A 14838-nucleotide genomic window follows, 5' to 3' on the forward strand; every position below is an offset into this window, starting at 1 on the left:
TAGAAGCCTACCAAATTGGATTCCTGTTTAAGCCGAAGTTCCGAAATTGTAGGGACATAACAAGCCTCGTCATAAACTAATGAACCCTACTAGGATAGGTGATTTCTTTGAGCAAGTGTGAAATGAATCATGTTTCCTCTTAAACATCATTTGTCTGTTTAAAGCTATATTCCATTTGAATAATGCTACTCTTGTTTTTATGTTAAGCACTCCTTTAAAGATATTGCTCACATTAAAATTATTATTGCTTAAAATTAATCTGCTCCATAATTACCCAACATTATTATAATTTTTGAATGGATTTAATACAAAATTTAGTAATCAAATCGGATAGTTAATTCTATTCACCTGATTTTCTCAAGAGGAAGAAACGCGAATACATTAGAGTGATATGACGATATCGCGGAAAACTCTACGCAGATTACGGAAGTATTACTTGTACATTTTCTCATGGGTGGATTTTCTATTTTTCAAACTGAGAAAATAAGCGAGATAGTTCACATTCTGTTGTCCTATTGGTTGCAGCTGCAGACTCCTTAGTCACTAGTATTTGGCTACCGTGAACCTTTAATACTATTATTGTGAATTTACTGACAAAGTTCACTTTATAACTCAAACTATTAGACTTTGATTTAGGTGTGAGAAGGATGTCCCATCCAAAGGACATCATGTACCGCATGTTTTAATGAAATGGACACTGGAGTAATAGATTGAGTTGGTGTAAACACTCTGTGCAGGAAAATATTTACCCCGAAAGCAAATTAGGACAAACCTTTCATATGTGGTTCTCCTTATTCATCAGAGAATAAATTCAATTCGGGGCTCTGGGAGAATCGAGGAGCAGGAGTTATTTGATAAGATTCGTGCTCGGAAAAATGCTAGACCAGTAAATCTCCTATATCATTTGTAAAGCTAAGGATATGTAAACGTTTTCTTCTACTGTTGGCAAATTCATTACATTTCTTGGATATAAAGAATGAAATAAATTGCAAAATCTCATCCAGATAATGGGAAAGCTTAAGTGAAAAATCAAAAAATGGACAATGTAGTCTACTGCACAACATACAAAAAACTTCTTTCCATTTTTACTTCCCTGCAAAAGGAAAGAGCCATAATCATTGACTTGGGGGAGTATCCTCGGTGCCCTTTGCTTTTCCCCTGAGCATGTCCGAAAAACCACCTCTCATGATCCGCCTAAATCGTGTGTCTTCTACCACTGCTGCAGTTGGTGCAATGGGCTTCAGAGGTTCAACAACTTCCACTGATGGTGGAGACGCATCTCCAGTTTCCCTTTTCCCTAATAAACCACCTTCACCAAAGAAGCTGCTTACTGATGATGCAATTCCCAGATGAGCACCCATTACCTTACTAATCGTATCAAACGTGCCACCAGATCTTTCCCTCATTATAATCTCCAGAGCTTCTTTGTGTGCTGGATCAAGGGAATCAGCATCTTTTAACAGATTTTGAATTGCCGGTAGAAGGAAATCTCTGACACTAGAAGCAGAAAGATCTGCAATAAAACAATCATAAACTGAGCATAGGAAGATTCTAATGAAAAGGTCATGTAAAATGCTAAGATACAGGGGATGAAAAGCAGGACAAAGTCACAGAGTGCAAAATTTAGGCTTTGATAGCACATGTAGTTACATTTTGTATGTCAAAGACTATACAATAGGCAACGAGAGGAAGAGAGATCAATAGGAGAACTTGTCCTTAGACCTTCCGCATATCATCTCTGACATTAGATACATCAGTTAAACCACAGAGAGATTATATATTGAATGCTTCGGTGTTTCTTCTTCTTTCACTTTGTTTCTCCTTTCCTGTGTTTAGTTTTCAGGGTGCTGGCAGACTTAGTTCGGTAGAGACAGTCCGAGTATCTATAGAAATCAAATATCATTCAATTTTTCAGAAGTTCTTTGGAGTCATATTTCTATCAACCCTCCTTAGGTCCGGAAGGTAACTGGAGGTCTCTTTCACTCATTTGAGAGTTTCCTAGGTTTCACTTAACTATCTTAGGACATGTCTGTCATGCACTTGCTATTGACATGAACAAGAAAATGAATCACGCTAAACCTAATAAATTACAACCTATCGCTTTTTTACTTCAGCGTGTATTTAGGTACAAATTGGGCCATTTGTCAGGTAATTCCTCTGGATGGCACAAAACTCCATAAGATCTACTTTGATCAACCACTAAAGATAAAGGTAGTTTACAACAAATATATCAGAAAATTAACCCCCAGTATCAGTCCATCGTGTTACATATTTTTTCGTACTTTGCTACATCTTTCAAAGCAGCTAACCTAGAGGCAATCATCTCGAATAAACATATACCAACAGAAAGTAAAGAGAGTTATGAAGGAGAAGAAGAGAAGAATATCTAAAAGGAGCAAACCAGTAGCATCAAGAGCACGAATTGATTCACAAAACGCGTCCGCTCTCTCACGGCGACGTCTCACGTCACTTGAAGGAGGAGGTGTTGCTGTAAGTAGGAAAATCTTGGACAACAGATGTATCATAAGTTAAAGAAAGCTAATGAGAAATAGAAATTGAACTAGTGCTTTGGCACACGTTATAAGAATGTATCTACTTCAAGAGTGCATAAAAGCTGAAGTAAAAGATTGAGGATATAATCTCTTAATCTCTCCGTCGTATGTGGCACTGCCATCACCAATGCACGAACTACAGCTATTGTAGCTTCATGTGATCCATCCTCAAGAAAAGCATCCATTTGAACACGTATTTTGTCAACAATCTAACAAGACGGTTAGAAGAGCCGGTCTCATCAAAGCCTCTATAGATCAACATAGAATAAGAATGACACCAGATATTTAAAAAGAAACCTTTCCATACCGCATCATTTTTAAACTGCTGTGCTACAGCTCCAAAAGCATCAATGCTGGCGTATTTCACATTCAAGTTTTGGTCAGAACCAAGAGTTACTAGAGCAGGCAAAACATGAGTTGAGGCGACCTTGGCATCAATACATGGAACCTGGTGAAGTTTCAAATATGGTACAAAGAATGTTACGACAACGCTTAAATTATTATTATATTTTTTTTGAGAAAGACAGGAATTGACATAATCCCAAGAAAAACCAAAGGACTTACAATGACTTTAAAAAGATTGGCAGCGGTTGTCTTCATGTTTATGTCAGAGCTCACAACCATTTCCCAGAGGATGTTAAAAATCATATTGTGATGTTCATCAATGGTGCTGCAGGAAAAGAGAGTCTAGCCATCATCTAAGGAGTTCAGACACAGGACTGTAATGATTAACTTGTTAAATGGCACAAACCAAAGGAAGCGAACAGAATTGAAAATCTCGCGCTTCACTGGCTGACTCTCTCGCTCTGAAGTTTGAATCAAGAGATTTCTCAAGTACTCTGTCAATAGTTCATGCTTTCTAGGGGATCCTAAAACACCTGCAAGCAGAAGAGGCAGGACGCAGATGGCAGCAAGTCTTTCAGCTACAGCAGTTTTTGGTTTTAAACCTGTTGAAGAGTAAATCAACACCAATTTGAAAAGGTTTGAACATGATGTATGACTTAAAGGTTAATAATCAGAAAGTTTTTAACTCATTACCTCTTATTCTTGATTGGCGTGTTGCAGGGAAGTATGATAAATCACCATTGTCACCAACTGCTACCAAGAATATAGGTAGCATGATGTGTGTCAGGTAAGGTTCCCCAAGCAGGACTGAAACGGCCAATAAAAACTGCATTGCCAAATTAAAGACGAATTCGGGAAACAAGAACGCATTTTCAAACCTAAACCACCAAAACTCATGTCAAACAATTCAAGCTACCTGTGTGATTCGATTCCTTAAATTATCTTCCTTCTGAGGCAATAGAGAGGCCAGTTCAATCAATGCTGAAAAGCAATCAATATGCAACCACTCAAAAGAAGGCCAATCCATCTTTCCTCTGCACATACAATTCAAATATGTAGCAAGTATTAGCTACACATGAGAGTAACTTTGCAGAAGAAAGTATAGAAAGGTAGGTTAAAAACGCAGGCAAAAGGGAATATTACCCTGCATACTGTTCAAGTAGTGAAGTAGAAAAAACTAGTCCTTTGTCATCTGAAATCAAAGGGAATGGACAGGTCTCAATAGCTTTCTTGAGCACAAATGGAAGCAACTCTATTAGTAAGCGCAACAAAACGTCTATGTTCCACCGCTCTCTCTCTCCTAAAGCACGAAGATGTGACTCAACAGAACCTTCAACCCCTGAAAGAGGTTGACAACGCTGGGAAAAAAATATATGTATCAGATCCATGTCTAAGGCAAGTTACTACTTCAGTGAGAAACAAAATAAATGTAGAATACATACCTGACCAGAGCCCAATGCATGAGATAATAAAACTTGTAGCAAATGATCCAACTCCTTTCCCCAGTTTACTAAAGCTGGAACAACTTCCTTGATTGTTGTATCCACAACCACTCCAGATGGATCACACGCCAATTGAAACATCATCTCCTCAACCTGTACACACACACACAAAAAAAAAAGAGGAATTGGAGAACTTCCAATTATGTTTATCTTATCATTTAATCAGTTTCGGCAATCACACTAAGACCAGCAGAAAATGCTCCCTTCCTAGACCACGGAGCTTACTTTGTAGGAAATTCTGTCAAGTCAGATTTCTTCTCCGTGATTGCCTCGAAGCTTATGTAGTGAAGCTGACCTTGAAATATTTGTCCGTATTTGGGAAGAGAGGCAGAAGCAATGCCAAGTTATGAGCAGCAGCCTCCCGAACAACAGTTGCAGGATCCTCGATCAGCTGTTGCACAATAGACAAGATAAGAGAATCTCGAATCTCAGGGCGCACGAATTCAGCAAGCTCTCCACATGATTGAGCAACTAGCAAGCGGCGCTCCTCATACATGTGATTGATCTACATTTCACAATATAACAGTAAGAGCAGTTGCAAGAGTTGATGGAAAATATGGTAAAATCATGAGAGCATCCAGCATATATAATAATTCACCTGTTCCCAACACTGAGGAAGAAGTTCAGTTTCCGTTCTCATCTCTCCAACATTTCTGGCAAGGGTGACACAAGCCTAAACGTGATAACAAAATTGGTGGCATGCTCAACTTTAAGAAAAAAAATCCATTATGAATTAATAGTTTTGACAATCTTACATCCATTATAATCCGTCTCTGTTCTTCATCAGGACGTTTGATTAAGTTGAATAATGTATGAGTCAAGGAGTCCCGCGTACTGCTATCTGGGTGGCGCTCAATTGCACACATTATAAGAGGAAGAAGCTCCTGCAGAGACAACACCAATCAAGTGGAATGACAGCTAATTAGACAAAAAGATTTGCAGATCCCTCAAGGTTGCTGAAGAATATTTTGGAAGCCATTGAAACAACATTTTGAAAAAGGTTTGAAAAAGAAAAGTTCGTGGAAGCCGAAGATATATTGGGATAGTTGTAGCTTTTTTGAAGATTTTTAAGTGTTTTGTCAGTGGAAAGAGAGTTTTCAATGAAAAGCACCCTTCAAGCACTTCTTCATTTGAAAACGCCTTTGAAAAAACTTTTTAAGATCATGTTTGTCAAGAAAAGTTTCAAAACTTGAAAAGATTTTCTCAAACAAAAGCCTCCTAAATAAGATAAGAACATCAGACTTCAGAAGCATGATTTTGAATAATAACAAATGGCAAAACACACCTCTCTGTGGTTGATCAAAACATAAGGTACAATTTTTGGCAATGCATCTGAAAGGATCTGAATAGTCCCCAAACCCTGCGAAATCCAAAAAGTTTGACGTATAATTGCCAAGCGAAAACGTTACCAAGCAAAAGCCATCATGTATACATATGAGAGAGAGCTTACGATCTTTTCAGCATTTGATTCGACAAATAAATTGTCTGGTTTCAAGATTAGTCCTTTAGCCTCTGAAGGTAGCTCACCATTGTGTGCGAGTACATTCTCGACTTTCTCAACAATGCCGTTATCATTTGAAGCTTCCACTACTTCCTCAGGTTTGGTAATTGTGTCAGCAGAGGTTTGAGCCATCAATAACTGAGAATTGGCATTTCCTAAATCCCCAGAAGAGATGCCAGCTGAATCGTCAAAGACATTATGCTCACTTGATTCTCCAACTTCATTTTCAGGACCTGTATTTCTAGTTTCTTCATTGTTATCTTCAAGAGACTCACTGTTCAAGGAATCATTTGCCAATTTCAACCTCTGGATCTCATTCTGTAGGAACTTCATCTCTTCCTTATAACTATCTATTGATGGCAGGTTCGCAACATCTTCAGAATCGCTTGTTACAAAATTACGCGCAGAACGAGCACCCTCTATATGCATTTTTAATGAAGTTATTTCAGCTCTGCATTCATTCAATTCTTGTCTTTGCCTATCTAGAGATTGCTTCAAGGTTTGAACCTAAAGTACATCATTCAAGTATGAGGTATGTACATGCTACACAGGAAAATCTTGTAAAACATAAAACATAACAAAGAAACTACCAGAATCTCCTTGTCCTTCATTTCCTTCTGCAATGCCTCCAAAGATTTTGTCACTACTGTGACTTGGGCCTCTGCCATATCTTTACTCCTAAGCAAGGACTGCTTTTCATGTTTCAGCTTGTCTTTTTCTTTCACCAAATACTCATTTTCTCTAAGCATAGCAATTTTTTCCTGCAAAAAAGCCACGATTCTTTTTATAAAATAGCACACCACAATAAAGCTCCATCCACATATATTTACAGTTTTCAGCAAGTAAATGAGAAATTTGATCTAGTCAGTTCCGTACTTGACTGGTACCACAAGCTTTAAGACATTTGATAGAAAATCACCAAGTAAATCATGCTTTTTCAGAAGAGCAGTCATAAGTGAACATTAATGCTTATCTAGAATAGGTGACTCTTCTTCTCTCTAAGACTCCGGAAACTCATAAAACTAATTCCCACGATCTCTCAAACATAACTCTGGAGCTAATCAGGTGGGTTTAGGTGGTTTGATTCACAGTAAATCAGCCCTGGATACGGCAAAGAGAACTGTAGATTTACAAGCCTTGTTATTCAAGAAGCTGCAGTTATTCAAACAAAACAAACTGAAATTACTGCAGTGACAAATTTCTATGCCTTTTGAGTTACACTTGTAGTCTGAAAATGGAATCATAACTCAAAAAAAAAAAAGGAAAAGAGATAAGTTAAATATTAGACTAATCTTAAATCTGAAGGCATACAAATTTGACACCAAACATTATCTGAAGGACTCAAATAGCAGACAAGATAAATGGAACTACAAACAAAATCTGTCTGGATGAAACTAAGGTATGAACTGGCCATGAGGAACATAGAACAAAGAGCAGCATAGAGCATAAACAAAACCAGGACTTGCAAGGAAAAATATTAATACCTGAATACACTATGAACAACTGGGTGGACGTATTGTTCTTGCAGAATTAAATCACGAGAAATTGAGAATTATAATTGCCGGAAGAAGAAAGAATATAGTATATCAGTTACAACTTGTAGTTAACCTAGCTTGACTATACAAGATGCAAAGTTATCCACATGACATGATTAACGTAGGTTTCCTACAGGCAATTCGGGATAAGCATACATGTATAAAACTTGTCCATACTATCAACAGTTGAGAAAGTACCTCAGCAGCCTCTGAGGTGGAAGAAAGGTACTGGTAATAGTAATGGCGCAAAGCATCTGGAACGCCTGCGGAGGAGTTCTGCTGAACATCTAGATCTTGATCAGTAACCTGTCATACATATTAAAGAAGTTATGAAGACTTCCAAAATGACATGTTGGCAGAGCGCACAGGACAGATGCATGTGTCTCACACCTTAATTCTTCTATGGTTAAGGCCCTCTGCCTAGTAAGTGCATAAAATAGATGAGTGGTAATACATGAAAGGCCTCTGAAAGATGAAGATAAAATAATAGAAAACACATTACACATTTCAAACCGTGCCAGAATACCTTTTTTTTTCCTTTTGGTGTGTGTCAAATCCTACCCCTCCGCCTAAACTCCTCTTCCCAGGAGCCGAACAGTGGGCTTTTCCCACTTTGCTCCCTGGGTGGCTTAAACCCCAAACTAATGGAAGGAGATGGAGGCCCTTTCCTGAATTACCAAGTTTATAAACCAAGCTTTAGCTCATTCCAGCATGAGATTTCCATGGACTGGCATTCAGAAGATGCTACGAAGAATTTTTGAGTAGTAACCAAAATTTTGAACATTGACAAAACAGCTATCTTACTGGAATTCTGTCCCAAAAATGCTTTTAATTACCTCTAACCCAGAATTTCTAAAGATTGCTCCATCTTCTGAGATAACCAACGAGTTGAGATCAAGGTTCACTGAATATTTCACAGTTGAATGAAAAGTGTGTGGTCTTTAGTACACAAGGAATAAATTTTCCTTATCTGATTACAGAATGAACTCTTGCCTCTACATTTTTCTCATATTGATAAAGAAATGGACCTTGGGTCTAACTCAACCCCAAAGTTAGCTCAAGCGGTGAGGATTGCCCAAGACCATATAAAGAGACCAAACACCCCCACCCATAGCCGATGTGGGACATTAACCCCCCCGCACGCCTAGGACTGGACATCTAGAGCGGGAACAATATAAGATGGGCGCCCAACATCGGATGAAACGAGAATTAGGTGGGCCTGGCTATGATACCATGATAAAGAAATGGACCTTGGGCCTAACTCAACCCCAAAAGTTAGCTCAAGAGGTGAGGATTGCCCAAGACTATATAAAGAGACCAAACACCCACACATAGCCGATGTGGGACACTAACACATCTTGCAGAATTCCAACTCCTCAACAATCTAATCCCTAAAGCATTTCCAACAACATCCCATATCTCATTGGACACGTAAGCATGGATATAACATAAAGAGTTAAGCGCTCTCTCTCTCTCTCTCTCTCTCTCTCTCTCTCTCTGTGTAGCTACTGGTGTGGAACTAAAAGATTGAAGCCAATGCCCTCTGGTCCTCATTTTCTCTAATCACACAATCTGCGAAAGCAAAACATAGATCCTAGAGACCAAGCGAATTAAGAGGGGAGTGGTCTAAGAAATTCCTCAGTCAGAGAAAGATCTGCTTTTCCTCTTTTTAGCCAAGAGTTTCACTGAAAGCATCATACACAATAATGAATTAATGAATAAATTTTCTTTGCTCGGATTAAAATTAAGAGGAGTTACCAATCTTCTAGGGTCTGGCATTTGACCTGGTGTTTATTCTTCTTTTGATAAATGATCTGGTGTATGATTAGTTCCACGGGAAGTAATCATACACAATAATGATTAAACTTTCTTTGCTCGGATTAATTATAAAAGGAGTTACCGATCTTCTAGGGTCTGGCATTCGACTTAGTGTTTTTCTTCTTTTGATAAATGATCTGGTGATCTGGTGTATGTTCTTATTCTATTTAATAACATCTACTTGAGTTTCTTTATCAAAACAAAAAAACATTTACTTGAGTTCCACAGGGATAAAATGGATGAACAAGTAACTTGTTGTTCTCAATCACGTACACCTGTTGCTCTTAATTCTTAAGGTTCTTTTAATCTTTTTGGTTAACCTTTGAGAATGTGGAAGAGGAGCCTTGTGCATGGTAAGAGTTGTTATCATGTGACCAGGAGGTCAAGGTTTCAAGATGTATGAATAACAAGGTAAGGTTGTGTACATAAGACAAAATGTGGTCTAGCCCTTCCCCCACCCCCACATAGAGGGAGCTTAGCTCACCGGGCTCCCAGTGCACTAGAAGGATCTATGGAATAATTCAGATTATCTTTTGGCAGTTCTACTTCTATCATAGAAGTGGTATTCATCATATTATTATGTGACATTTTAAGTTAAAACTTAACTTATGCCTGGTTCGATAGCCGGAAGCAAAGGTGATTACAAAGTTAATTTTAATCTCTATGTAATCGCAGTCTGAATAAATAAAATTAAACAAAAGGAAATATGGTGCTTATATAAAACCAATCATTTTACCTTCCTATCTTGGGAAGCTTTGATTATCTTGGCATCTTTTCATAGCCAATCAGTTATTTCCCTTGTAATTGTGAGATATAACATCGTCTACACCTAACAAAGTGTTGGTTGGTGCATTGGTTAGGTGGTAGGTGGAATGGTGGCCTAGTCTTTGTGGTCACGAGTTCAGTTCCAGCCTTCGGCAAAAAAAACATTATCTACATCTAAGTGGTAGTCCCCTAGACCAGCAAATTTTAACTTATTTTTATACCTTTACTGGAAAAAAAAAAGTGAAAATTCTATCTTCTGAGAGAAGTTTTCAATAAATTCTACCCAATTATCTATACATGTTGGAATATTATGTGTGCTCCAAAATAAACCTAAAGAAAATCTGGTCAGCCGAATTCTAAGGCAAGCCCCTGGGGATATAGCCAGTTGTATTTAAAAGGTCACAGTTCTACTTACTATCTTCACATTTAACATAAATGCAGGAAAGAGGCCACACTACTTGAAGGTCTGCCGAGAACATGTAATTTGGATGATCGTTTCTAAGTTAACTAGAGTTTGATTGGTACTTGTATTTCATTGAGACGTCAACTGCAGCATATATGTTTAACATAAATGAAGCTCCAAATATTTTAGGTCCTCCGCAGATAATAAACCAAAAAGGTGGAAAGAAGGAACAAGAAGATGTAGATAACTAAAAATACAGCTCTGTGACATAATGTAGATAAATGCAACCTCCTTCAGTAGTGTGATGAACATCAAGAAATAAGCAAGTTGTCTTCATATCAGTTACCTCCTCCAAAAATGTCATTGCAGTCAAGCGATATCCTGCTAATAGTAAATACTCCTTTACAGCACAGTTCAAATCCCTCCGCTCATTATCCTTCAAAGGACCCAAATCAGAGAAAGAACCTTCCCTCTTCTGCTGCTGAAAATCAGTTCCATGGTTTTCCGAAGCATCTATCTTTGAATCTGCACAATGAAGAAACAGATAAATTCGCATGAACAAAATGATCATACTGAATGAAACAAAATATAACCCATATCTAAAGCAGAAACACTGGCCCTAGGCCTCCTGTCACACACAAAAGCCTAGTATTTAAGTGGAGAAGGCGAGCCCATCATCCACCAAATTTCAAACCGTGTGCCAGCTGGCCCCTGGGGATTTCTCGGTTAACAAAAAGTAATATTTAAAGCATAACCACCAGTCCTTCAAGAAACTACTTTAGGTTCAGACATGACAAGCCTACAGTTTATCCTGGCATCCATTCTAAATCTGCCTAATCATACAACTTCACTGAGAAACAGAATATCCAGGCTAAACTAGGATTCGCAGTTCCAAGAACATTATCAGAATGAACGAGCTAAAGCTAACAAAGTCACAATCAGAAGAGGCAGCGAAAGTGCAAAACAGTTTCAGGGATGTACCACTTGTTTGACGAGGAAAAGTCTGACTTTTCTTTTGCAACTCGGTCTTAAGTTGCACAATGTCCTCTTTAGCCAAACGGAACTCATATTCACAGAGCGCCAACTTTTCTTCCAGGGCTTCTTTTTCTTCAAGCAAACTTTGGGGATCTGCAACTGCTTTGATAAATGAATAGTTACTATTCATATAAAAAAAATATATGAGCCTGCAACTAAAAAGCTGATTCAAACAATCAGGCAATTGATCGTCCTGCATAATGAACTAAGGACCATGAGCAAAATTAAAGTAAAGTTGTAGTTATTACAACTGAACACTGGCCAAAATGAAAAAGAACAAATTACTTGATATTAATCAACTTATTTCAGATACTCCCTTTGCTCTTATATACCATGAAATTCCTCAGTCGTAACACAAGAAAACTCAACTTCATAACCTAATCTTAACGGATTGATTCGCTCGATTTTGCTAAATATTTATCGCAATAAATTCCAAATGCAGAAAATGTGCATAAACACAGCGGATTTTATTGATATGTGCGTTTAGCAAATAAAGGCAAGGTAGAGAAGCGGCAAACCTCTGAGGGAATTGAAGCGGGAGATCTGATCGGGAGGGAATTGCGAAGGATCGGAGAAAAACTGTTTGAGACGAATTGCTTGATCGTCACGGCCATCATCTAGAAGCTCGTGAAGAAGCTCGAATGCCGTTAACAAGTAGTTCTCTTCCAACAGAAAATTCACCACGCAATTGCACAGGGACGATTTCTCCACGTCCATTTGATCTTCAACTGTAATTCAACATTTCGTTTCAAACAATGACATCGGTGGAGGGAAGGACAAGTTACGGTGCGGTGCGAGAAACTGTAGAAAGGGCCGTCAATCCACTGTTGTGAACAGTCACGTGATTTGGCTTGAGAACCGTGGATTAATCTGTGAGATCTCTAAAAAGAAATAAATTTAAAAAAAAAGAATGCAGAAATTTACGAGGAACCCATGTGCGTTTCATTAGATCTGCTGCAGTTTCAGATGTCAGCAGTCAACGTTTTCTCAAAAACAAATTAAGATTTTGGTCATATACATTCTAATCACTAAATTATACTAATATATTTGTTTACTTTAATTTATGACTCCATTATGATGAATTAAAATAATTTGACATAATTAGGCAGGAAAGGTAGAGATAGACCAAAGAAGTATCGGGGTAAGGTGATTAGGTAGGAAATAGCGTTACATCAGTTTATACTTGACAGGAGGGGCGTGGATGTCTAGAATTAGGATATAAGGTTAGTAGTTAGTCGAGCATTACAGTAATACTAGTGTTAGCCATGTATTTTTTTATTTTTTGTTTTCTATTAATGTATGTTGATCTTCTTAATATTGGTGTTGTTTCTTTTGCTTCGATGTTTTACTATCTTGTTGGTTTTATTGCTTACTGTTATTGCTTCTTTTTCATTTTTACTTGAGTCAGGGGTCCATCGGAAACAAATTCTCTATCTTCGTTAGGTAGGGATAAAGACTACGTACACATTACCTTCCCTAAAACACATTTTTAGGATTACAGGATTTGTTATTATTGATATAAATATTAAGTGCCGATAAATTTTACCCATTAAAGTTTCCTTTTACGCCCGCTGATAAGGTTATCTCATTTTTGGCTCCAAATAAAATGGTATGTGAATAATACAGAAACAAATTTGTTACTATTAGGGGAGGAGACTTCGGAAAAAGCTCTTATTCTACTTTTATGATTACTATTAGCAGGAATTATTAAAAGGTACAGGATACTCCAAAGGAAACATAATTATTGTGGGGGGTATTTCTTATTATTTGCAAGGTACAAAGTTAAAGGAAAGTTCAGCATGTATATATTTCTAGTCCTCATTCCTAAAATCCTATCCCCAAATCTTATCATCCTCTTCCTATCTTTTCTGTAGTTTCCAAGTAAAGCCAATACCATCAGATAGACTACCTTTCCTAACTTTGGCTTATAAAATGGAACGGACAACCTTTTGTATTTTAGTATATTGACAAGTATTTTATGTCACAAGAATCTTAGTAGGTAATAAACAGCTGAAATTAATAGGCCAGAACATGCTTTACTTCAATATCGCTGAATTATAATAATCCTTCTTGATTTATCCTCTAGTCTGAGAAGGAAAAACACCAAGAAATTATAAAGGTCTCGAATTACATAATGTATGCAGCAGCCACCGAGAATAAGCTAAAGTAAATATCTCAATGGGACTGCTACTTTAATATTAATTGAGGGATACTCTCTTTTTAGCCAACTTTAGTTTTCTTTTTCAATTTTTGATAAATACACGGTGATATACCTATCATTTTTTCTTTTTTGTGTTTTCTTTTGCCTTAAATTCGGCAAGAATGCCATTAATCAAGATCAAATGTAGTGTTGGGACATTAAAGTGTAAATCGAGCACGCCCTATGTTCCACGATCAAATGTAGTGTTAGGACATTGAAATATAAAATTGAGTACTCCTCTGTTTCATTTTATGTTATACCTTTTGTTTAGTCCGATAAAAAAAGAATGACACTTTTTTAAATTTGAAAATTCTTTGATTTTAAAATTTTCATTTTATTCTAAATCATATGTTCTTATTTAGCCATAAAAATGTGTATTTTTGATATACACCAAAGTCTTTTTTTAGTTCTTAATTTTAGAGTCCAATCAAACACCGTCATATAAAATAATACGGAGGAAGGGGAATTTTGGAGTAACGATAAAGTTGTTTTTGTGTGATCTATAAGTCACATGTTCGAACCGTGGAGTCAGTCATTGATGATTGTATTAAGGTAGACTGTCTATATCACATCCATTTGGAGTGTGGCCCTTTCCGGAACGATGCATGAAACCGGACTGTCCTCTCATAAAATGATGCGCAGGAAGTATCTTCTTTATCCATATGGTTTAGGATCTAACGATGTGGCCACTCATGCACCTTAATATTTGAATAGTAGCAAATGCATTTGTTCTGCCTTGAAACATTGGTCCCCTGCTTCTTAAATCTCGCCCAACTTCTTATTTGTGGCATCTGTTAAAATTGTTGAGGGAAATGGTCGTTTTTTTTTTCTTCAATTTTTTTGAAGAAATACTTTCAGCCAAACACCACTTGAAAAGCTGTTTAGTTTAGAAATTTTGAAAAGGACTTCTGGAGTAGTTTTGATAGCTCAAGAGTATATACGTACGTACCGTAGACATCAAAATTTTAACGGATCAACTTAAATACTAAATTCAAGATACTACAAGACGACTCTTGAAATTTTAGGAGTCTATTAGGATTACTTGGAGGTTACTCTACCCTAACCCTAGGTCACTCTTATAAAAAGGGTTACATATTCCCTTAAAGAATATCTTAAAAAATGGAGATCATCTCAACAATTACAACTCTCGGAATATGCACAAAGAGATCAAATATACTATCC

The 14838-nt window shown here is 37.2% G+C and overlaps 1 protein-coding gene across 2 annotated transcripts; it reads right to left on the bottom strand.

Annotated features, from left to right (window-relative positions):
• Window positions 1-879: 879 nt before the first annotated feature.
• Window positions 880-12396, bottom strand: LOC104091282 (uncharacterized). Of its 2 annotated transcripts, XM_070195171.1 has the most exons (20): window positions 11975-12395; window positions 11403-11555; window positions 10768-10946; window positions 7634-7741; window positions 6491-6661; window positions 5850-6407; window positions 5685-5759; window positions 5155-5283; window positions 4998-5072; window positions 4695-4904; window positions 4340-4492; window positions 4041-4255; window positions 3814-3931; window positions 3591-3723; window positions 3304-3499; window positions 3117-3222; window positions 2860-3000; window positions 2636-2761; window positions 2402-2516; window positions 880-1513 (listed from the first exon to the last, which is right to left on the bottom strand). In XM_070195171.1, the coding sequence occupies exons 1-20, from the start codon at window positions 12171-12173 to the stop codon at window positions 1116-1118; spliced, it is 3558 nt and encodes a 1185-aa protein (XP_070051272.1). In that variant the 5' UTR covers window positions 12174-12395; the 3' UTR covers window positions 880-1115. The 2 variants fall into 2 exon arrangements, with proteins under 2 accessions (XP_070051272.1, XP_070051273.1); XM_070195172.1 differs by lacking the exon at window positions 7634-7741 and having other exon boundaries at window positions 11975-12396.
• Between the last annotated feature and the right edge of the window lie 2442 nt (window positions 12397-14838).

Source organism: Nicotiana tomentosiformis, chromosome 2 (assembly GCF_000390325.3).
Source record: "Nicotiana tomentosiformis chromosome 2, ASM39032v3, whole genome shotgun sequence".
NCBI classification, from domain to species: domain Eukaryota; kingdom Viridiplantae; phylum Streptophyta; class Magnoliopsida; order Solanales; family Solanaceae; genus Nicotiana; species Nicotiana tomentosiformis.